General features: G+C 40.3%; 2 protein-coding genes across 5 annotated transcripts; both read left to right on the top strand.

Moving 5' to 3' along the window:
• The first annotated feature begins 926 nt into the window (after positions 1-926).
• On the top strand, positions 927-25,612 carry LOC124140673 (E3 ubiquitin-protein ligase TRIM56-like). Of its 4 annotated transcripts, none has more exons than XM_046508356.2 (3): positions 2,236-2,376; positions 3,797-3,889; positions 22,921-25,612. In XM_046508356.2, the coding sequence occupies exons 2-3, from the start codon at positions 3,847-3,849 to the stop codon at positions 24,843-24,845; spliced, it is 1,968 nt and encodes a 655-aa protein (XP_046364312.1). In that variant the 5' UTR covers positions 2,236-2,376; positions 3,797-3,846; the 3' UTR covers positions 24,846-25,612. The 4 variants fall into 4 exon arrangements, with proteins under 4 accessions (XP_048240830.1, XP_046364312.1, XP_046364314.1 ...); XM_048384872.1 differs by lacking the exon at positions 2,236-2,376 and adding an exon at positions 2,410-2,636; XM_048384873.1 differs by lacking the exons at positions 2,236-2,376; positions 3,797-3,889 and adding an exon at positions 927-1,080.
• Positions 16,238-20,014, top strand: LOC124140674 (E3 ubiquitin-protein ligase TRIM33-like). Its single transcript, XM_046508359.2, has one exon. The coding sequence runs from the start codon at positions 16,259-16,261 to the stop codon at positions 18,215-18,217; it is 1,959 nt and encodes a 652-aa protein (XP_046364315.2). The 5' UTR covers positions 16,238-16,258; the 3' UTR covers positions 18,218-20,014.
• Positions 25,613-25,864: the final 252 nt, after the last annotated feature.

Genomic DNA, 25,864 nt, shown 5'->3' with positions numbered 1-25,864 from the left:
ATTCTATCACCGTCCGCGGTATACCGGAAGTTTACACACCACACTCGCATCAAAGCATAGTAACTTCCTGACGACTGCTAAGATGAAACGGTATCACATTCCTGACGACTAATCAATGCCCAAACACAATACATGTACAATGAGCGTCTGCCGAATCTCTACAATGTAACACAGTTACAATCATTGTTCAACAATGAAATACACTGCCATATAGCGATCTCCCCCTTCCGAGAAAGAAAGTTTTAACATCGTGAGGACAAACTTTGCCAAGTACAGAACATAATAATACATGTTATACATGTTGAATAAGATAAATGTTTACAAAATATGCAAATCATGTTTGTAGTCAGAACTGATCACATTCAAACAACTCGAGACAATGCATCCGCAATAACATTGTCGAACGAACACACACACGCACACGCACACATATGCACGCACGCACGCACGCACGCACGCCGGTACGCGCGTGCATGCATATACATACAAATACACACGCACACTGAACAGTAGACTACCACTGTTTCAACATAATTGTCAGGAGACCGAAAAAGAACAGGGTGAATTATGCTTATGGAGAGAGTGAGTGAGTATGTTGGGTTTAACCCCGTAATGAAAAGTATTCCAGTGATATCACATAGGACGAAACCCCGAAGTGATGTAGGTATCAGAATATTACACGTATAACGTACATGTGCTAATTAGATAGAGGTGTGCACCATATTCATGCAGTGTGTTTAGATACGGCAGTCCACCAGGGTGGTCTCCACTAAGGCGATCGTGACACCCATACCTGACACAGACTTAAGACAGTCGTAGCGCTTAGGTTGCTTCATACAACTGCACCCTAGTCGAGAGTTAGATCATGTTTCACTGTACATGTTAGTACTGGGTTACGAAGTATTAGCATTCATAGCTCAGCGTTCACGTGTTAGATTTCTTAGTTCATGTGTCCATTCTCGTCTACTCTACTGCCCATACCCGTCACAGTTTCGTCAGTAACAATGTAAGACGATGTAAGCAGTTTCTCATAAGGCTTGGTCACCACCTCCCTTCAACATTACAGCAACATCAGCCCAGGTAAGTAGGTGTACGTAACGTGCAGGAGCTATGTGAGCAAAACTATGGTGTGCACCAGCCAGATAAGGCAGGTAGGGTTATCAGTATGACATGTAATACACATTAGCTTTGCAGATAGACATCGGTGTCACTTTCCGCGGCCTTGTTGGGATATTGCCCGGGAGTACAGTCGACTCTCTCTAAGGAGACTAAGCTTATCGAGACCAACATACTATCGTTGCAGCGAGCATAAGATGCTCCATATAGAACTGCAAACGAACCTGTTGTTCCAGTTCACGAGTTCACAACAAGTTACAGCTTTCCAATGCTTACAATCTAAATTTCAATGTCAATTTACCGGCCTCATACTAATATACTTACCTAAGTCGAAACAATTTCTCCTGGTAGATCGGCATATATGCGGCTTCTAAGTAAAAAGATTATCTGGGAAGAAATGGGCGGACATGTGACATCTAAGTGAAGATATTCTTTTCAGGGAGTTAGTCTGACGTGTTGAATTCAAGTAAAGTTATTCTCCAGGTAGATAGCCAGACCTGTGACATCCAAGTAAAGTAGTACACGAGTTTTAATTGAGATACCCGGCCTACTACATTTCTTTTACTGTTACTAATTATTTCTCAACTGTGATAAATCTAAATGACAGCGACTGTGGCATTATAGTATTGAATTATAGTATAACGTTTGATGAATGCATCCGAATTTAGAGAATGTATCAATTAGTTTAAGAATTGCCCCAACAACATATTGTGATAACTGGATTACAAGCGGCCCTCAAGTCCCTGCGATTAAACTTTCGACGTGTTCATTATATCTCCTGTTTCTGGATTGTGGGTGATGACCCGTTTAAATATGGTATGTCTTCAATTACCATTATATACGTGTCCGGACGTTTTGTAGCCATGCACCACACCGTGGGATCAAGGTTAAACATGATCCCCCAGAACAGTTTGTTGCAAAGGTCACTTAATGGATCCTGTGTTCAGGTTTGACGACTTGGCTGATTGCTTGTCATCGTAGCCCGACGTCAACTGTATATTTTTGCCCAGACTCGATTATTTGTCGTGAAATATCCGAAACAACAAACACACTCACTCCTCACACAAAACACTTCGCAACAACTTCCGGGTATTAGAGTTATCGCCCTTACATCGCTTCACTACGTGGAAAGATTGGTGGAGTAGCGTGGCATAGAAATCGATGTGCAACTACAACTGAATGTGAGTTCGTACATTGCTGTGAACTATGGACTAGATCGCGACTATCGCGTTACCTAGGATTTGGGGTTAACACTCTCAGGTATGTATCTGTACTGTATACCCTGGCCCTAGGATTAGCATGACTCATGCATGGAACGTCAACCCTGCACACTAACAGATACTGATTAAATACGTCGGAGCCTGTCGAATTTAGTTAATCTACTCGCTGGGTTGATGGGCCAAGCGAGTCGGCTGAGAGGCAATGAATCCTGACGTTGCATTTGAGATAGATTTTTATTCGCTGGTTCTCGCCAACAAAAGCTAGACAAACTGCACTGCCGAGGAGGGTGTGACCAGAGGGTGAGTGTTTGTTCGCTGTTTTACGCCCCGCTTAGCTATATGACGGCGGTCTGTAAATGATCGAATCTGGACCAGACATTCCAGTGATTGACATCATGATCTTCGATCTACGCAATTGGGACACATTGACGTGCATCAATAAGTCAGCAGGTCTGACCACCCGATCCCGTTAGTCACCTCTTACCATGGGTTGCTGAAGACCACATCTTTACTGCAATGAAGACCAAATCTTTACTGCAATGAAGACCAAATCTTTACTGCAATGAAGACCAAATCTTTACTGCAATGAAGACCAAATCTTTACTGCAGGCCCGGGTGGTTGAGTGTGTGTTAGGGCTTCAACGAGTACTCGAGTACTCGGGGCCGGGTCGGTTTTACTGGGACCCAAGTCCGTTATCAAGGACTCGAGTACTTGATAAGGGGAGATCACTCTGTTTCAATGTTCAATTGTTCATCAATATATTGATTAAAGCTTCAAAAAATATTGTTTGAATAATGTATTCTTTGTAGAAAGTAGATGTACATTAGAACAATTGAGAATGTCACATAAAATAGACGTAATTATTGTTTTTAATTATTGCTTCTTTGCTCCGACTCAAATGCCAAGTGTATAATTACACAGATTAACAACTGATTAGCTGATATATATGTGCTTTTTCAGTGCTTACAAACCAAGCGACAGGTCGACAGTTTGGTACAGTTTAAAAACGTGACTAACTCATGAATGAATGAACTTATAGTACTTCATTTCAATATTTAGCGGCCTTAGTCTAGCAGCCCAGCAGCTATGTATACGTGTATGTCACGTGATGCACATTATCGATTTTCTTCCTGCGAATTATTGTTCGTGCTTGTTGGCAGGTGTCGAATGAAACGCTGATCGTCAGAAAAAAACTTGGTTTGTGTTCAATATGTATTGTAGTATTTGTAGACGTGACGTTATGTTTTTGAAGGTCGTGATTAAGATTAGTGCAGTTACAAGCAAACATTAACACTGAACACTTCCGTACACTTTGACAGATAAACAAGTTCCGTAGACGCTCTCTATTTACATTTCAGTGCAGTTCAATTATACTTATAACATGTTTTAATACTTTAAGATGGCAATTTTGATCTAATTAACCAATATTCTTAAAGGACGTCCTATTTTCACCCCTCAGGTACTCGAGTCCAAAAATATGGACTCGTGGAAGCCCTAGTGTGTGTACATATGTCCGACAACCTTCGTCTCTGGCACAACTGCTGTTATGAAGGTATGACGTTTGCAGAGATGTCAAGGCCATTGCTTGTTGACTGTCATAACAGTAAACTGCGGTTATAACGACCTAAATGGACCACTAATTTTAGTTCGTTGGAACCGGAGTTCGTTATATTGTGGCAAAAAGTTGTTTGTAAATACAGTTGTCTAATATCGTTGTAATATTCACATTCTAAAGTAAAATGATATTCATTCTCTGTACTTGTTTTACATATGGGGCAGAGCCGTAAGCGTAAATCAATGTCAGCCCATCTACCTTCGTTTACCTTAAGTCTTAGTAGCCCGGCTCTAAGACTTATCATAACATTGCGATACTCTATTTCAGTAATAATAGAAAGGAATTTTTCTTTTTCCAGGATACTTTTAAACTCTTTATACAGGATGTACCTAGAACTAGCCTTGATAGTACTATTCCATGATTGGTAGAACATATTTATCAAAACGTTTTAAAAACTATTCATGTTGTCGCCAACAGCATGACTGAGCCAAACTACTCCGAATCCGTGAGAAAATAATATGGAACGAATAGAAGAAGCATAGTTATGACGACCACACTTGTCGTTATATACAAGCGTATTACAAGATTTTCTTGGTATCCCATCTTCGTCCATTTTAATCACTTTTAGCCTATACTTTACAGAACGACACATAGCATTTACATGTACTGACCGCATACACAATAGCATTTGGAGTTTGCAAACCAACGTTAAGAAACTTCTTACAAGCCATAATATGCACTTGTTCTAATTTTTCTACACCCCACATTTCCGCACCATGTAAAAGAATAGGTTGAATCTGAGTATCAAATATTTTATAGAAAACTGAAGTGTCAACAAAACCAATCTTCCGTAGATTGCGAAATATTTCCATTAAAGCTCGATTTACCCCTTGATGCTAGATCTGAAACACACTGGTTCATCTTTGATGTATATAAGAATACAAACCCAAGATATCTGTAGGAGTTGGCGATTGCCTTTATAGAACCATTTCTCATGAACAGATAACCGCCCTCCTCGTCTAAATACAACAACACTCGTTTTATCTAAATTTACCGTTAATCCGTGTGAATCTGCAAACTTTTCAAGAATATTAAGTTGGTTCTGTAAACCAGTTGCTGTGTCAGAGACAAGAATAACATCATCGGCAAACAATAATAATAATATTTCAAACAAGTCTGGAAATAGTTGTACGCCGTGTTTCCCATGTGATGAAACATCATTTGACAGTTGATTGATGAAACAGGAAAATAATAGAGGGCTTGTTTAACTCCGTTAGGACAATCAAAATATTCTGTATAAATGTTATCATTACATCTCACACACGCTTTCACGGAGGCATAGATTCCCTTAAGTGCTCTCATCATCTTTCCACCCAAGCCTACATCGTTCAGACACTCCCATAGCTTAAGGTGATTTACTGAATCAAACGCTTTTTTAAAATCCACAAAAGCAACGTATAATTTCCATTTTCTTTTCGATAAACATTTGTTAACAATTGCATTCAACGTGAATATGTGATCAGCAGGAGAATATCCCTGTCTAAACCCTGCTTGTGTCTCGGGTAGTTTACTTCTTATATTAGCCCAGATTGTAAGTCTAGAGTTTAAGACACTTAAGTTTTTGTTACCTTTCTTATGTAGTGGAAGGATGATAGCTTTCGTCCAGTTCTCAGGAAATAATCCAGAATCAAATAACTTATTGAACAAATTTCGTAGGAAAGGAGTTATTACATTTTCACAACATTTTAACATTTCAATGACCACGTCATCAACACCAGGGGATTTGCCATTCTTTAAACGATGTATAGCCTTGTGGATTTCTGAGTCGGTAATGGGCGACTCCAAAATACACTGGTCAATCTCATAAAGTATAAAATCTTCATGACATTGACATTCGACTTCAGCATGTAATACATCTGTACACTGAAAAACGTTTGTAAAATGATCAAACCAGCACTCTTTACTTATGTTATTCTTTGTTTCCCTACGACCTGATATACTCCGTAACTCTTTCCAAAATGTGGTTGAATCAGATAGAGATAGCTTTAGTTTTGTTCGTGTCATAAATTGATAATTTGATTTTGCTGTTCTGCAAACATGTTTATACTTGTTTCTCATTTTACAAAAGATTAACTCATTTTCGTTAGATTTCATCTCTTTGAATTTCCTCATGTATCGCCTTGCCTCCCGTTTTGCTCGTCTGCATTCACTATTATAAAACCCCGTATTTCGGGGTGAACTTTTAACAAAAGGTACCTTCATACAGTCAGCGGCACAAAGGACAACATTAACAATTTTTTCGAGGGCAAGATTGAAATCAAAAGATAAAAGATCGATAAGCTCGTTGAAGGATGTTGTACTTCCTATAAACACATCACGCTTACGTGTTTTCCATTAATATTTATGTGTTTTGGTGGAAAGAAAATCATCACTTGTATATATACACACACACAAACATATACATACACACACAAACATATACATACACACACAAACATATACATACACACACACACACACACACACACACACACACACACACACACACACACACACACACACACACACACAGACGGGATCAAAACTGTTCGTTATATCCGTCAGTTCGTTAACAGCTTGTTCGTTATAAACGTAGTACATTAAATATGGTCGCCTCGGCTGTCATATTCCATTTCAGCAAAGTTTTAGGATTTTGTTGCTGATCCGTCGTTGAATAGTAAATGTATAGAGAAAATATTAACGAAAAATACATTATTGATGAAAAAGGGTTTTCTAAATAATCTTATCATCAACAAAGAAAAAACAACATAGTTATCCAATGCCACATTGAGACAAGTCACAGAGCCTGACCATCCACCCTCCATGTGGTTTGCTGGTCTTTACGACAGGCAAGAAATACAGGGGATCTACCCTGACCGAGTCCACCACATGGGTAAAATGATATGGAAAGATTATCATTGATATTGGGTTTTGAGTTTGTGAAGACATCATGTTCCGCCATTAACGATGTAGATCATGTTGCAAAATACACATTATGGATCGATTGAAACTTTTTTGAGAAAAAAACGGTGCTTGTTCATAATGAGGTCACCAGTACCCAATACTGGTTCACAAGGTCACTTCTACACTATTACATTGTAAGGTCCCGGGAGCTCCATACTTATCTACCCAAAGGAATTCCTGGGCAGGATCGGTCCCCATTACCCCATGCTTGTCTCCCTGTGGGCTTTCCTGAGCAGGCTAGGTCCCCATTACCCCATGCTTGTCTCCCTGTGGGCTTTCCTGAGCAGGATCGGTCCCCATTACCCAATGCTTGTCTCCCTGTGGGCTTTCCTGAGCAGGATCGTTCCCCATTACCCCATGCGTTTCTCCCTGTGGGCTTTCCTGGGCAGGATCGGTCCCCATTACCCCATGCGTTTCTCCCTGTGGGCTTTCCTGGGCAGGATCGGCCCCCATTACCCCATGCTTGTCTCCCTGTGGGCTTTCCTGAGCAGGCTAGGTCCCCATTACCCCATGCTTGTCTCCCTGTGGGCTTTCCTGAGCAGGCTAGGTCCCGCGTACCCCACGCTTGTCTCCCTGTGGGCTTTCCTGAGCAGGCTAGGTCCCCAGTACCCCATGCTTGTCTCCCTGTGGGGTTTCCTGAGCAGGCTAGGTCCCCAGTACCCCATGCTTGATTTGTTTCACAAAGAAATGGATTGGACACAATTGGAATTTTATATAGCCCCCTCCCACATTATTTACATGATTAGCGATATATTATGTTATACTTTAAATGTGTACAGAAGACAGAGAGAAGCATCAGGAAAGAGTTTTACGCGTATTTATTTTTTTTGGTGTAGGTGATATACTTATAGACATAATTATTGGTCTATTTCGTGCGTTTCTTACCTTGTACACTGATAATTAATCCTCAGTATTTGGTTACATAGTTGTTAATTTTATTAAACAAGCAAAGCTAGCGGTACGTTCTTCTTTCTGTACGTGTGTTTCAACCCGTTCCAAAATAGAGTGCATACCGGGGGGCATATTTGGGTAACCCCGTAGCTTTACGAGCTGCCTCAAACTGGGGTTTTCAAGTTTTTCCTTTAGTTCTATCGAACAACCAACCAATATCTCACAAGTATATTCAAGATGCGGATGTATGAAAATGATATAAATTGTGGTAAGAATCTTTTTATTTAGCGTATGCTTTAAGTTTCGCATGTATTTAATCATTTTTGCAGTGGGTTTAATCAAATTATTACTATGATTGGACAATTTACCACCCGAAGAGATGCTTATGAGCTGTTACAGTTTGTATTTCTTTAGAGTCAATTATCAATCTCAAGTTTGAATTAGCTCCTTCCACAGAATCGCTTCCGTTTTGTCTGGACTGTATCATATAAGCCAAGTTTTAGTCCAATTGTTTATGTAGTCAAGATTTCTTTTCAACATGATTTCTATGATATGATGCCCAGAAGAAGATGTACCCAGAGAAGTTTCATCTGCAAACAACCTTGTCAAGACGATCCGCAATATCATTAAAATATATAATAGATACGAAAGGCCCCAGGACCGAGCGTTGTGGCACTGCAGCTGTCAAATATTGAGGACTTAACAATGCCCCTTTTAAAAATACCTTTTGATGTTTATGGTCTAAATAACTTTCCAGCCAGTTTAACACGTTACAAGATATTTGAAAGAGTAGTTTAAGTGTATGTCAAATTACCATCTTGATAATAAGCTATTGTATAAGCCAGACTTCCAATCTGGACATCCCACTGTTCATCAACACATTGAACTCTATCACAATGTTTGTTGTGCTTTAGATAAATGAGAGGATTTGTATGTTGTGATGTGTGATCGTGTATTGCTGTTGTGCAATCTAAAAGGATGTGGTATAATATGGCTGTTTAGAAAACTTAAAGCTCTCAACGCTACTGTCGAACCAGTTCGACAGAGTGTGTCACTAGCCGTGTTGCTACCGTCCAACCAGTTCGACAGGCGAATAGCATAAGGACACCCACAAACAAAACTATTCTATTAACCAAGAAGGCTTTGCGTAACATTAAAATTACGTATGACATGCATAAATGCTCAGCTTGCTCAATATCAAAACTTTCAGTTGTGTATTTACCTCAAAAAGAAAATATCGCGGGTTTAAAAAGTTTCGGCAAAACTTCTCGGCACACAACTACCAGAAACGGCCATTGTTGACTTTTGGCACTTCACGTTGATCGGCATGCAGTCCGATATTTTCTTTATAATGTGATCATTTATCACATTCGATCATAATTTACTGTTTGCTGACGAAAGAAAAACACTCAGGTTCCTTAATTTCTAAAAATTAGCAAATTTCGATGTTATTAATTATAAACAAAAGCAATCTGAATCGTAACATCATCGATTGGATGGAACTTGTACGATCATGGCAACGGCGGTAAACAAACAACTCCACATGCACAGTGATCCCGTAAGACTATTACAATAATTTTGTTTCATCTAACTTAATTTTCTAGAATTATTGACAAGCATGTATAAATCTGTGTAAAAACATATCTCATTTTTATAGAGTTTGCAAATGATTTAAATGCAGTTTACGAAAAATAATCAAATACTTGCAATTTTAGCTATCATTTCTGAAACCGGAAGCACGTACCGCATGACACATCGAAGCAAAATATGCAAAAGTTGGTAAGCTATCATAAAAAAAATCCGAAATAAATTCAAATTCAAAAGAAAATACATAGTTTACTATTTTTCGACAACTGTTAACTATCTAGCAACTCCTATTTGTTCGATATTTATTCGTGACTGCCGCCGATGCGTAAAATCAAATTTGTAAGTCTAAATCCGGAACCGTAAAGGATTCCATGCTCGGTGATTTGATCTACGATATGACTATTCTCATTTGTTTTTTACAATACATACTTGTCTAAGAAGTTTAACCCCAGAAGACCAATTTATATATGTTATGCAGAATGACAGTCTAGCTATTCCCCTAGCCGCAGTTGCTACTGCTATGTATAAAAGAAGAAAATTTCAACTTGCATTGTAAGTAGTGCACTTCTGATCCACAAGTATCTCACTAAACGATACTTACATAATCTCTTCATATAAAACTGAGCTATTTTTTTATCTCTCGTGTCTCATAGGCCAACCGGCCGGGTGGTATATTATATATTTTGTCTTGTACTTTGAATGTATGTATTTTTATACTGCGTGACACGCAAATAAAATACTATCTTATCTTATCTTATCTTATCTTTGAAAAATATTTTCTGAAAACGACGGCAGCGGAGAGCGAGATAACATATTGATATGCAATTATAATAACAACAGAATATTGTTATTGGTCTTTCATTGAAAGAAGGACTTTTTAGAATATTAAGGATTGTTTTTAAAACGTTTACTCCCCCTCCCCAATCTTCAGAACGGATGAAAGTAGGTACTCACGTAGACTGGATGAATGTAGGGCCTATGTGATTTTGTACCCAAAGTATTTGGTGATTTTGTACCCAAGAAAACTAAACTAAATCTGTTTGATCATATTATATTTTTTCATGTTTATTGCAAACAATGAGCTGAACAAAATGATAAAACATTTCATCAAGTTCATAATATGACTAACCTAAATGTACCTGGTCCTTGTGTGAAGTCAGTCCACATTGGCACAACTCAAATTGATTGATTGTGACAGGAAAGTAATATATTCTTGTCACTGGAGAGGAGGCCAGTAAATTCGTAAACCGTAAGTTAATTGTAGATCTAGTATTTTGACAGAAAAGTGATAATGAATTAACTTTTTCATACAAAAAGCAAAGTGTAAGTTTGAAACTACAAAACTGTAATACAAAAATATTCTGGGCACAAAAGCACATACCGGTACCTGTTTGGGTACAAACTCTCAAGACATTTTACTTACAAAAAGCACATTTTAAATGGATTTCGTAGAACAATGGGATAAAAAAAGATTTCTAATCAGTGGAATTCCATTTCACATTTTAAACAAGTATTTGTTTACGTAACCAAGCTCAGGAAGATGGCTTATGTTTTGTCCTAAAAGTATAAACAAATCTTAAAAATATGGACACCTCAGAAATGAGGGCTTTTAAAGTTATAATCCTTTTCTGTCAGATGGTTTGACGTTGGTCCATCAAAGAAAAATCCTTATGAAATTTAGACAATAATGATTTATGACACTGAAAATTTCAAGCACTAAACCTAAGATTATTCAAGGAAGGACAAATGTGGGTTTCTTTATTGCAAATGCTTTTGTTTTTGGCATTTCTTGTTTCATGATGGCAAAGGCACTTTTTATACACATCACTGAGGAACTTGTGACACACCAGCTGATGAAATTTGATACTGTGATTGCATATACAAGGGAAAACAGGTTTGCAGCAGTACATGTATGCAAAAATTAACAACATAAGGTGACATAAAGTCAGGGGGTGTGGCTGACAGGACAAAATACATCTGACAAAGGTAATCATGTATACAGGGACATTTCTTTTCATTCCCCCCAGAAGGCTGAGACACAAAGAACATAAGGACCTATACCGACTGTATATTCAGAAACCCATCAAAATGATCAAGTATGTCAGATCCAAAGCTGGTGATGATCTGCATTTATTTGAAATTTTGTACATTACATTGACTGAAGACGAAAACCTGTTGATCACATTTCACAATGGTTCATGTTCCTTTGGGGGACATGCATGAGTGTCACTGTCAAGCACACGAGAGCATACTGCATCAAACATGGAAAGTCCTGCCACACTAATTATTATTTTATTGGTGAGAACCCTGAAAAAATACATAAGGTAGGATATTTCCATGTACTTTTCTCCAACAGAACAGAACTGCAAGAATTGTCAATGTACGTATATGTGCCCTATTCCTTTTTCAAAAGATAACATTCTCTTACAAATATATATATGCTAACTCAGCAGCTTAAGTGCCCCCTGGTTCTTGTGATTAAACAAACAAAAATATCATGTTCTGTTTCAAGAAATTAATGTATTTGTATAATATGGCTGTTGTGCAAGCTTGAAGGATATGGTATATTATGGCTGTTGTGCAAGCTTGAAGGATATGGTATATTATGGCTGTTGTGCAAGCTTAAAGGATATGGTATATTATGGCTGTTGTGCAAGCTTAAAGGATATGGTATATTATGGCTGTTGTGCAAGCTTAAAGGATATGGTATATTATGGCTGTTGTGCAAGCTTAAAGGATATGGTATATTATGGCTGTTGTGCAAACTTAAAGGATATGGTATATTATGGCTGTTGTGCAAGCTTAAATGATATGGTATACTATGGCTGTTGTGCAAACTTGAAGGATATGGTATACTATGGCTGTTTTGCAAACTTAAAGGATATGGTATACTATGGCTGTTGTGCAAACTTAAAGGATATGGTATACTATGGCTGTTTCGCAAACTTGAAGGATATGGTATACTATGGCTGTTTTGCAAACTTAAAGGATATGGTATACTATGGCTGTTGTGCAAACTTAAAGGATATGGTATACTATGGCTGTTTTGCAAACTTAAAGGGTATGGTATACTATGGCTGTTTCGCAAACTTAAAGGATATGGTATACTATGGCTGTTTCGCAAACTTAAAGGATATGGTATACTATGGCTGTTTCGCAAACTTAAAGGATATGGTATATTATGGCTGTTGTGCAAACTTAAAGGATATAGTATACTATGGCTGTTGTGCAAACTTAAAGGATATGGTATATTATGGCTGTTGTGCAAACTTAAAGGATATGGTATATTATGGCTGTTGTGCAAACTTAAAGGATATGGTATACTATGGCTGTTTCGCAAACTTAAAGGATATGGTATACTATGGCTGTTTCGCAAACTTGAAGGATATGGTATACTATGGCTGTTGTGCAAACTTAAAGGATATGGTATATTATGGCTGTTGTGCAAACTTAAAGGATATGGTATACTATGGCTGTTGTGCAAACTTGAAGGATATGGTATACTATGGCTGTTTTGCAAACTTAAAGGATATGGTATATTATGGCTGTTGTGCAAACTTAAAGGATATCGTATACTATGGCTGTTGTGCAAACTTAAAGGATATGGTATATTATGGCTGTTGTGCAAACTTAAAGGATATGGTATATTATGGCTGTTGTGCAAACTTAAAGGATATGGTATATTATGGCTGTTGTGCAAACTTAAAGGATATGGTATATTATGGCTGTTGTGCAAACTTAAAGGATATCGTATACTATGGCTGTTTCGCAAACTTAAAGGATATGGTATACTATGGCTGTTTTGCAAACTTAAAGGATATGGTATATTATGGCTGTTGTGCAAGCTTAAAGGATATGGTATATTATGGCTGTTGTGCAAACTTAAAGGATATGGTATATTATGGCTGTTGTGCAAACTTAAAGGATATCGTATACTATGGCTGTTTCGCAAACTTAAAGGATATGGTATACTATGGCTGTTTTGCAAACTTAAAGGATATGGTATATTATGGCTGTTGTGCAAGCTTAAAGGATATGGTATATTATGGCTGTTTCGCAAACTTAAAGGATATGGTATGTTATCCTTTAAGTTATCTCATATCAAGAAAGTAATTGGACATATACTTTAAAACTACTTTTTCAATTATCGTGCAAACAATTAGCGACACTGGACGATAGTTAGACGCAAGCGTTCTGTTACCTTTCTTGTTAAGTGACATTACAATGGCCTCTTTCCACATGGAGCATACAGACCAGTTGACACTGATTTACTAAACAATAGACAAAATGGTTTGCTGATTGAATCTGTAATACATATTAATAATTTGTGTCCCACGTGTCTTGTTTACATGGAGACTCTTGATTACATCAGATATGTCTGTTTCTGTAACACAAATTCTTCTTAAGAAACTTGACGTGCGTGGTTCAAAGTCCACAGAATCCCATGCGTGTCTCCCTTTGCGGATTGATGAGCAGGACAGGTTCCCAACACGCCATCCATGTCTCACTTTGGGGATTCCTGCACAGGATAGGTCCCCAATCCGCCATGCTTAGCTCACCGTGGGAGTTTCTTGGCAGGATAGGTCCCCAATACGCCATGCTTAGCTCCCCGTGGGAGCTCCTTGGCAGGATAGGTCCCCAATACGCCATGCTTAGCTCCCCGTGGGAGCTCCTTGGCAGGATAGGTCCCCAATACGCCATGCTTAGCTCCCCGTGGGAGCTCCTGGGCAGGATAGGTCCCCAATACGCCATGCTTAGCTCCCCGTGGGAGCGTCTTGGCAGGATAGGTCCCCAATACGCCATGCTTAGCTCCCCGTGGGAGCTCCTGGGCAGGATAGGTCCCCAATACGCCATGCTTAGCTCCCCGTGGGAGCTCCTGGGCAGGATAGGTCCCCAATACGCCATGCTTAGCTCCCCGTGGGAATTCCTGGGCAGGATAGGTCCCCAATACGCCATGCTTAGCTCCCCGTGGGAGCTCCTGGGCAGGATAGGTCCCCAATACGCCATGCTTAGCTCCCCGTGGGAATTCCTGGGCAGGATAGGTCCCCAATACGCCATGCTTAGCTCCCCGTGGGAGATCCTGGGCAGGATAGGTCCCCAATACGCCATGCTTAACTCCCCGTGGGAGCTCCTGGGCAGGATAGGTCCCCTGTACGCCATGCTTAGCTCCCCGTGGGAATTCCTGGGCAGGATAGGTCCCCAATACGCCATGCTTAGCTCCCCGTGGGAGCTCCTGGGCAGGATAGGTCCCCAATACGCCATGCTTAGCTCCCCGTGGGAGCTCCTGGGCAGGATAGGTCCCCAATACGCCATGCTTAGCTCCCCGTGGGAATTCCTGGGCAGGATAGGTCCCCAATACGCCATGCTTAGCTCCCCGTGGGAGCTCCTGGGCAGGATAGGTCCCCAATACGCCATGCTTAGCTCCCCGTGGGAGCTCCTGGGCAGGATAGGTCCCCAATACGCCATGCTTAGCTCCCCGTGGGAATTCCTGGGAAGGATAGGTCCCCAATACGCCATGCTTAGCTCCCCGTGGGAGCTCCTGGGCAGGATAGGTCCCCAATACGCCATGCTTAGCTCCCCGTGGGAGCTCCTTGGCAGGATAGGTCCCCAATACGCCATGCTTAACTCCCCGTGGTAATTCCTGGGCAGGATAGGTCCTAAATATGCCATGCTTGTAAGAGCTGGTGAAAGACCCCACAACCTTTGACTTTGTACATGCTTACAGCCACATTTCTTTCATTCTGTTACCTAGTCTGCCTTTTACTTCTGAACCTGAATTTCCCTTTTACCCAAAATGGAATGTGATTACACAGATATTCTCCGGCGTTGACGTCTTCAATTTACATTCATACGATCCTTTAAGCCATATGTAGACCATTATGTGACCAGTACTTTAACTCACTGAGGTCAGCTGTCACTGGAGTTTCATAAGCTACCAATTACATGTTCGATGGGGAATATTAGTATTTAGTCAAAGTCTACTAGACTGTGTCAAAAGGTTCATTTATGAAAGGTGTTCTAGGGCTGAAAAATATAACAGTTTTGATTTCTGTGGGCTGCTGTAAATGAGTAGCATGCGTTGTGCGTAGCTTATAGTTTAGCTCACTGAGCCCACTGTATGTGCAGTGAACATGTCTTTATTAATCAGTACTTGATGCCATAACTTTAGAGGAATATATGGAATATGGAATATTTGCCAAAAGCAAAGTCGACGTACGATTCCAAATGAATCATGAGCATATATTAATGAATCCGTCCCCACTGATGGGTCAATGTCTTCCACATGTCTACTGTAACACTTTTGAAAGCCTTAATCAGGCCTTGAATGATGTAACCCTGATCAAACAACTTTTGATAAGTCATATTACTCTATTTGGAATCTTCGTAGAAGGAGCATGCTTCACTATACCTCAAAAAGCTGGAATATTGCTCGGAATAAAGAAGAATTGATATACCTGAATTTCTCATTTGCATAAAGAAATAGTAAGGAGGGGAGCAGGATTGGTGCCCATGGGGATGGGTAATTCTTGTCTAAATGTCATGTCCCAAAATTTCAAAAGTCCATCATTTCACATTTTGTTTTCTCACTTAATTCAAAGTGACATTCGCTTTCAATTTTGACAAATTGTCCTGACCTTTTACAGATAGTGGTGTAACGATATCTATGGTCACCACGTTAAGTGACAAATGCTTTCCTTAATACACATTATTGTGCTGTTATTTACTGTGTCAGGTTTTCTTTGAAAGCATGCATGTTGGCATGGACAAAGACGTGTCAAGGGTCAAACTGCAAAGACATTTCACATTTGAACTTTTTGTTCAATATAAATATACAAAAATATACTGTTGCATGTTCTTCAGGAACGTTCCTTATTTTCAGAGATCATGGCTGCATTACCATGTCAGTCAGTGACTGATTCTCTGCAAGATGACTTCCTGACCTGTGGTATCTGCCTCGAGGTGTTCACAGATCCCAGAATCCTGCCTTGCCTCCATACTTTTTGTTTCAAGTGCCTATGCATCCATACTAAATCTTTGAAGTCTTCTCACAGACCCCTGCTCTGTCCAGAGTGCCGTGAACCCTTTCCTGAAGAAAACGGTTTTGCAAAAAGCAACTATTTTATTAATGGCCTCACAGAGTTAGTGAAATGTAGAACTTCCACAGTGTGTAAATGCACCCCTTGCAGTCTGCGTGACAAAACCTCCAGAGCAGAGAGAAAATGTCTCGACTGTGGCGATTTCCTTTGTTCAGCTTGCTCTCTAGGTCACAATGCTTCCTCGCAAACACTGGGACACCAGATTGTTACTCTCGTCGACCTACAAGAAGGAAAACACGATACAAGGCTCAGAGAGTTGCAGAAAGTCATGTGCCAGCAGCACCAGGACAAGCATGTGGAATACTTCTGTCAAACCTGCTCTCAGCCTCATTGTATATCCTGTGTTCTGATCAGCCACAGGGACCACCGCATGCAGCCGATCGCAGAAGCTGTACAGTGCATTAGGTCCGTGATTAAGGAAAAGGTTCAAGCTGTTCATGAAGATTTTCAGGAGATTTCAAAACAAGAAAATGAACTGTTATCTTTGAACAATGATCTCGAATCGAAGAAAGAAATAAAGGAACGACTTATTAAACAAAATGCAAAACGTGAGATTGACGAAGTACATTCAAGGAAAAGTGTTTCATTGAAAAAGCTGACAGATGAAATGGAAGCTGACCAGAAGGAACAGGAAACCATGCTGCAGAAAGTGTTGCAACAGAAGGGTGTGATGGGCAGCTGCGTGGACTTCTGTGACCACATCCTGGAGAAGGCCAAAGATGCTGAGTTGATGATGATGGAACCCATGGTGACTAGGAGGCTGCAACAACTTAAAGACCAAAGGTTGCTTTCTGAGAACATTCTTCAACAGGATGACAGGATGGTCGAAAATGATGAGGCTTACACGAACAAACAAGTAACCAGTTACCTGAAGTCAGAAGAGACGCATGATGGCAATCATAATTCTCAAACTGCTGTTCGTGGTCAACTTGAATCGAAAGGCACTGCAAAAAAGAGCGTGCTCAAATTTCAGAGAAAGTTTAATACAAGAAATAAATCTGATTTGAAGATGCCTGACATCAAAGGAATGGCATATGGTTTAAATATTGGACTTGTCCTGTCAGACTTAGCCAATAAAAAAATAAAAGTCTTCAATTCCAATGGGGAATTACGTCGAGAAATCACGTGTGACATGTTTGAACCATTTGATGTTGCTGTTGCCGGTAACATCATTGGATCTGTCAGTGAGAATTTCCTACTCATCTTCACATCAGAAGGTAGAATGAAGACCAGAATACAGTTGAATAAAAATAAAACATATGAAAGTCTTCCCTTCACTTACAGTCTCGCTGCAGCAGAACACGTGGGATTCGTGGTTGGTAATACTCCTGGTGACAACAGACTCCGGCTGTATGGCCTGGACGGCACCTTCACCAGGTACGTCAACTGCCGCACGAGACCTCCCCTCGCATCTCTCTCAGTCACTCCAGCAGGGGACGTAGTCATCAGTGAATGGGGAAGTGGCAGTCTGAGATTACTGTCTAAGGAAGGTCTTGACAAATGGCGGAGTGAGAAATATGAATCTGGTTGGAACCCAAATGGAAACTGTGTCTCTACTCATGGAACTATTTTTGTAGCGGATTATGACTGGGGTGGTGTGTGCGTCTACAGCCCTGATGGTACAAACACTATAGATCACAGCACTGCGTGTGATGGCTTAATGAATCCATCTTATGTAGCTGTTGATGAAGATGGGCTCCTGTTTGTTAGTGATAAGAAGGGAATTGTGAATGTTTATCGAATATGAATCTTGTTGCTGTATCTCTGATATGTGTTTCAAGTGGTTGCAAGGGAAGAAAGATATTTAAAATGTGTAATTGTAGAATATGTACTCTCCCGAAAGGTAAGGGATATTCGAAAATAACAGAAGATTACAGAAATACAAAGAAATATCGAGTGATGGAAATGAATGGATAAGAAAACGGAAGGGCTAGGTGTAACATGACAATCAGCAGAACATGACGGTGTAGTGTAAGGATGCAAACAACCAAGGAAGACGACAGGGGTGTGCAGTAAAACAGTGAACGTTTGAGGTGACTCATGTCCAAACGATTGGTACAAAAATGCTTTAAAATGCGTGGCACGGTCCGATTCAATCTACCAGTGACAATTTGATGGGGTCTTGTCTACTGGCCAAGGTTCCGCTAAGCTAGTATGTGGCCTTTGCCGTCGGCGCATACGCCTCCCGATCAAGTCCCAGACGTGCTCCATGGGGGAAAGTTCAGGCCATTGCATTCTAGTAATGCCAGGTGGCCAGTTAAGTGAACTAAATGATGTTATCAGCTTGAAAGAACAAACACGGATCCGGACTAGCGCCAGTGTGTTGTCTCGTTAGTACTGTCCATTGACCCTTCCGCGAACAACATGCAGTAGCGTTCTGGCAGTCACAGTGATCATATAGTGTTGGTGGTGGTTCAACATGTGGTCACGGAGCATGCAGATTAGCTGCATGAAGGCGATTTCTAATCGTCCGTTTAGTAACTCTGGTGGCCTGGCGCAAGTGAACAGTGATTTAACTGGCTGTTTGGGCTCGATTCTTGAAGCATGGTTTGTGAATAATCGATCCTGGACTTGTGATGTTGACTTAAGACGCCTTTGCGAGGCCCATCTTTGACCTTCTGTGTCTGAAGAAGCCTACCCAAAAGTGTGCAATTCACAGACTGAGAACATTGAACATAGTGATACCAGTTCTACCAGTTTGAAGTATGCCAATAGCCCTAAGGCGTTCATTTCGTTATGGAAGACACTTTCCCAATCTGGTCCCAAAAACTGGATTTCTAAGCTTGTGAGCACCACTCACTCGGTATGAATCACTATCAAATAGTGAGGATACCACATCACTACATGCACAGTTCCATGCACATCTCACGTCACGTGGACTTGCTTCACGTTACACATACGTCACTCCACGTTACACAGATTTGACATTGCACATAACACTCTTCACGTTACACATACGTCACTCCACGTTACACAGATTTGACATTGCACATAACACTCTTCACGTTACACATACGTCACTCCACGTTACACAGATTTGACATTGCACATAACACTCTTCACGTTACACATACTGAACCTCACGTTACACAAAGTTAGCTTCACGTTACAGTACACATGGTGGCAATATGATGACGATGCTTTTCCTTCCGGTTCATCTCATACATATGAACAACTGAACAATGAGAAGAAAATATCTGATAACACCATTAAAATACTAAGATTATTTCTTCGCTTTTGAGCAACAATTTTTATTGCTATTTCACGTGCTGTTCTTATGCAAACTACGTGATTCTTTGTATGACATCATATGAATCAATAGTTAGTACCATCTTGTGTCTCTATTTGTTGAAGCCATCGTGTAGGGTCAGGATATATGGTATCCATTCATACAATTATCACCTCTATTTTGCTTGGAGCCCAATCGAACCTGCTTCGCCGGATAATCAAGACTGATATTCTCCGGCATTGACTTCTTATATTTACTGCTGATGGAGCCTTTGGTCTCAAGTTCTCATAAAAGCGCACAGGTGAAATTTTCAAAGTCGAAATTTAAAAAAGGCCGAGACATATATAATGGGATAACATTTATACTAAGTTATCCTATAATAATTAGATCCACATCAAGTGCTTTTATGAGTTATCATGGTGTAATATTTATACATCATTTCATATAATTATAGTTTAGCAAGTAATATTTATCATCAGGTAAAATGTATATATAAAATATCAGTAGTTTCAGTTATAGCTTTTTAGATAGATGCTAGCCTAAGGTAATGGGAGCGCATCTAGACATACTATTCAATAAGACAAGAGTTACGTCTACATAGTTTAATAGATTAGATGCTTTTAGATAAATGCTAGCCTAAGGTATCAAGATCCCATCTTCCAGACAAAAGATATGTCTACATAGTCTAACAGATTACCTTGAACTATTTTATTTAAGTAAATCTGTCATCACCTATATTAGAATAACATTCAGCAATTTAGACTCATTAAGGATTAGCCCCCATACAAGCTCGTCTTTAGTGCATTAAGGATTAGCCCCCATACAAGCTTGTTTATAGTGCATTAAGGATTAGCCCCAACACAACCTCGTCTATAGTGACACCATAATCTCTTTCCAAAGCATCCAGTAAATATGTCAAACAGATTAGTGCCAGTCCAACAGGATTAACAGGATTAAGTATTCCTCTCTGTCTAGCCATCCATTTAGCATAGGGCACAACCAATCGTGTATCAACCAATCCTATTCCTTTTTATTGTTCAAATCTTTGTTAAATACATACTGTAGCTCAGTTTTAGCAGAGTAGGGGTTTGACTCTCTAACCAAGCAGACCTCTCTCCCGCACCCGAGAGTGTCTACTGACTCTCTGTGGCACAGTTATTATCTAAGTATATTGAAAATTGTTAATTGTTCTTGTAAATAAAATTGTGATTAGTCTCCTGTGACTCTGGCTCTTTGCTGACTAATTCCCCAAGAAAACCAGCACGTCATTTGGAAGGTATTGTTCACCCAGAACAGTTCCATGATACATACCAGGCCTTTCATCTAACACTCCAACTTGAGAGAAAATGCCAACGAAAGTACAAATCACCCTGCACTATAATGTATCATTTATGATAGCTTCAGTTTCATTGGTCCACTCGTTCCAGGAATAATCGCCTTGAGATAGCAGGTGTATAAGGCTGATACAGTGAATCAGATTGGGACAACTGATACTGTGGTGTCAACCTAACCGCGCCCTGTCAGCCTTTGTACTCAAGTATTAATTACACAATTCTATATCGTCGTATGTACCGAGACCGAGCTGAAAGAGAAGTAGGCCAAATAGAGAAGAATCGTTGTGTGCTGCACAATCACATGATCGGCCTGAATCACTTACTTTACTGATGTAAGGCCAAAGTTTGTTTGTTTGTTTCGCACTCATCAATATTCCAGTTATATGACGGCGGTCTGTAAATAATAGTTTGGACTAGACAATCCAGGGATTGACACCATGTGCATCGATCTATGCAAACTATGACATTCATCAACCAAGTCAACAAGCCTGACCACCCGATCCACCATTCATAGAATAGTTGTTTGATCAACATCCAAAACCTTAGTAAACCTTTGAAAATATTTCTAAATGTGACGTATCATTTACAAAAATGATGTCTTATGCAAATCCATGATTTGACTTCTAACATTTGTTCCCGTGCTTTTTCAGGTGAACAATTGATTTGCCTTTGCAGGTGTTTGTGACGGGTGCCACCGTTAGGGCAGGATACTTTCATCTTGTAGCGGACACCTGGTATCATCACTATTTGATAGTGATTCATATACATATACTCATGATGTAGCCAGAATCGTACAATCGACTCTGTTTTGGGCAGATATTACTTATTATCAATGACATATCATATAATGGGTAGGTTTCTCCGCAGGATAAAGCCAACGGATAAAAACGATATCCGTTGGGGTCATATGCGGATAGAGATGCAAATATCAAAGGTCAAGTTGGGACTTCTTTATGTGCTTGTATACCTCTGTGGCTTGGAACCTTTTCCACAAATTAAAATAGTTGTATTTGGCCGAAATATGTTTGAATTGTTACCTTGTCTCGTTTTGTCGCTGTGTGTACATCTGACTGCACTTCGTAAAGTTATGACAGGACAGGCCGACTGTCAACAACGTCTGAACGTGACCGTGACGTCGTATAGACTAGGGTTAGAGAAGCTTCCCTTTGACAAAGGGCAGTTACTCTAGCGGACAGACCGTTGGATTGCCGCGAGAGGCAAGTGAAAACAATTGTTGTTTTGCGTATATGTTGCTTCGCAACTGAAAAAGAACCAAATTTCAGTTTGAACTATATTGGCCACTGTCCGACTAACACATCACTTACCCTGTGACGTAATAAATATTAATGTGCACCTGCAATGTTTCGGTAATGTTTGTGAGAGAGGGAAAGCGATTTTCAAGCACAGAATTAAAGAATGACATAATATGATAAAGAGGTTATCACGCTTGTGTATTTGGGGATGGTACATGTCCTTGTATTAGGAATAAACACTGTATTTAGCTCGCCAAGGCTCGCCAAGTACAATGTTTATTCATAATGCAGGATATGTACCATCCCCAAACACACTCGCGTGATAACCTCTATTGAATGTGTAAAGATCCGCCACGTTATACGAAGGTGGTCGTCCCGAAAACACTGTAGTGTACAAATAGTGCACATAACGTGGCGATTATGTTTCTAGGTTTGTCAGCACCATTACCGTGCTCGTGGGTTTCACCGAAGTCGTAAACGTTTGAGACCGCATCACTTCGGGATTTCATCCCAGATTAAGCTGACACGCCGTGATATAACTGGAATACTGTTAAAAGCGGCATTAAATCCAACGCACTCACTCACTCTCAAAGTAGATGTAAAATGGTTCAATGTGCTTTGTTTGTATTTTAAGCTACCATGGCAGCCTCAGTACCAGATCAATCGGTCGTCAATACACATCGAGATGATTTTCTGACTTGTGGTGTCTGCCTCGAGGTGTTCAAAGATCCCAGAATCCTACCTTGCCTGCATACGTTCTGTTTCAAGTGCATATCCACCTGTATGGAATCATGTCAGTCTGGCAACAGCCCTGCACTCTGCCCCCAGTGTCGGGAACCCTTTCCAGAAGAGACAAGTTGCCTCAACCAAAATGTCTTTATCAGTGGACTCACACGGCTGGTCGAATTTAAGGCAGTGAAGAAGGATGAATGCACACCATGTGGTCTACATAACAGTGTCTCACCAGCATTAAGGAGATGTCTACACTGTGGAGATTACCTCTGTTCCTCCTGTTCTGGTGGGCACACTGCTTCCTCTCTAACACTCCACCACCAGACAGTACCTCTGATAGAAATCAGACAAGGGAAATATGACGCAAAACTTAGACAGTTGCAGAGGATTCCCTGCCAGCACCACAAGGAAAAAGATGTGGTGTACCTTTGTCAATCGTGCTGTCAGCCGGCCTGCATATCATGTGTTGTAATTGGTCACAAGGGTCATACCATTCAACCAATAGCTGAAGCTGCACACCAGCTCCAATCAACAATGAAGTGTTTGGTGGAAACCATTAGAGAAGACATGACAACAATAAAGGTTCAAGAGCAGAATATATTGTCCTTGGTAAAAGCAGGCAAAGCGAAAAAGGAAGCAAAGAAACGTTTAATTGAAGATAACGCTCAACAAGAAATTGCTGTAATAAATGCCAGAAAATGTGAGTTATTGAAAAAAGTTAATGATGACTGGAAATTTGCAGTAAAGGAACAGGAGAGCAAGTTGGAGAAGGTTGTGTGCCAGAAAGCTGTGGCAAGCAGTTGTGTTGACTTCTGTGGGCGCATCCTAGAGAAGGGCAAGGACTATGAAGTGGTGATGCTGGAAACAGTGATCATAGAGAGACTACAGACAATACAGAGCCTGCTGCCTGGGATTAGACCAAACCAGGTTGAGCAAGAAAAGCACTGTCAAGTTGTTTCTCAGATAAGTTCCCCAAAAGGTGGCAAATCATCGGATGTTGTGTTAACTCATGGAACTTCCCAGAAGAGCATATACACCACACCTGCACTGAGAAGTGTCTTCAGTGGGAAGTCAAAACATGATATGAAAAAACCTGACATCAAAGATATGACCTACAGCTCTAGGATCGGACTGATACTCTCAGATAGAGCCAACAAGAAGCTTAAAGTCCTGAACACTCGTGGTGACTTACAGCGAGAAATCATCTTTGAGGGATTTAATCCATTTGCTGTTTCTGCTGCTGGGGATGAGATACGAGCCATCAGTGGAAACTGTCTTTGGTTGATAACAGCATCTGGGTGTCTAAAGGAGAAGATCCAAGTTGATAAAGAGAAACCCGATGAAAGTCAATGCTTCACATATTGCCTTGCTGCTTCTGAGAGAGTTGGGTATGTTGTGGGAAATATTCCTGGAGTGAAAGGACTTTATCTCTATAATTTGGATGGAACTCAGCGAACATTTGTTTACTTTCAGGTACATTTTCCCCTTGCGGCTCTGTCGCTCAGTCCGTCAGCGGACATCATCCTCAGTGAATGGGGAAGCGGGAGTGTCACCATTTTATCCGCCAAAGGAAGATTAAGATGGCGGGGCTCTAGTCCTGGCTGGAAACCAAATGGCACTTGTGTGGTAGAGGATGGAACAATATTTGTAGCTGACTATATCTGGGGAGGTCTGCGTGCGTACAATAAAAGTGGTGAGAGTGTTCTACAGTACAGAACCACATCTGACGGCTTGAAAAACCCCAAGTGCCTTGTTACTACTGACAAGGGTCTGCTATGTGTTGCGGGAAAGGATCGTGTATGTGTGTATGATATCCAAAGGAAATAACCATCTGTAAAATACTGAAACAGATAAAAACATTGGCCTATATTGACATTGTCTCCAGATGTGGCCTATCAGGATATTTCCAGCTTGTAATGTGCAAGAATTGTTTGTCTTGTTTGTTTGTTGTTTTACGCCGCACTCAGCAATATTCCAGCTATATGATGGCGGTCTGTAAATAATCGAGTCTGGACCAGACAAACCAGTGATGACATCATAAGCATCGATCCACGCAATTTGGGATACGATGACATGCGTCAACCAAGTCGGCGAGCCTGACCACCCGATCCCGTTAGTCGCCTCATACGACAAGCTTTATCTTTCATGTCATAAAAACTACAAAGACAGAAGTTCTCAACAAGCATTAAGTTTTCTATAAGAAATGACCCTTTATACTTGTTTCCATAGTTTTAAATTTGGACGAGGTCATGTGACATTTACACCAGGAAAGTAAACAAGCAGACGATAGGTGTGCCGTCGATTTACAACGTGTGAATTTATTACCATTGACATTTTATTGGGGCTAATAAAGTTACATTAGTGATCTAGGGTAAAAAAGAAGTTGCCTGCTGAATATGAGCTATAACTTACGTTTGGTAACTTGACACGAAGCATTTTGCGGTCCAAGCAAATGAAAGTGGTGTTGCCAGAATATCAAAGCCGCAGGTACCGTAATGTCTCGTTACATATCGCGAGAATTATCATTCAAAATGGCCGATCGAAGTTACATGTCGATAGAACTCGCGAATTAAACAATAATTGTCGCTGCCTGATATTATTTCCTTACTTGGTCCTGAAAGTCAGGTTATATAAGTAACCTTTAAATATAACCATCCTACTTTTTCAAAGTTGACTTCATGAATTTGGAAAAGTAAAAATGCATTCATTTACAGACAGATAGTTCGGTATGCACATTTGAACATCTAATATTCGTAATGTAAGGCGATAAGTTTACTGTTTTGTTGTTTGGCATGTTTACATTAAAACTTGTATTTAGCCCTGTTTCTGTATTAAATTACAGTATA

This window comes from Haliotis rufescens, unplaced genomic scaffold (assembly GCF_023055435.1).
Source record: "Haliotis rufescens isolate VD_foot unplaced genomic scaffold, xgHalRufe1.0.p SCAF_51, whole genome shotgun sequence".
Lineage (NCBI taxonomy): Eukaryota > Metazoa > Mollusca > Gastropoda > Lepetellida > Haliotidae > Haliotis > Haliotis rufescens.
This window is presented reverse-complemented; position numbering and strand designations above follow the sequence as displayed.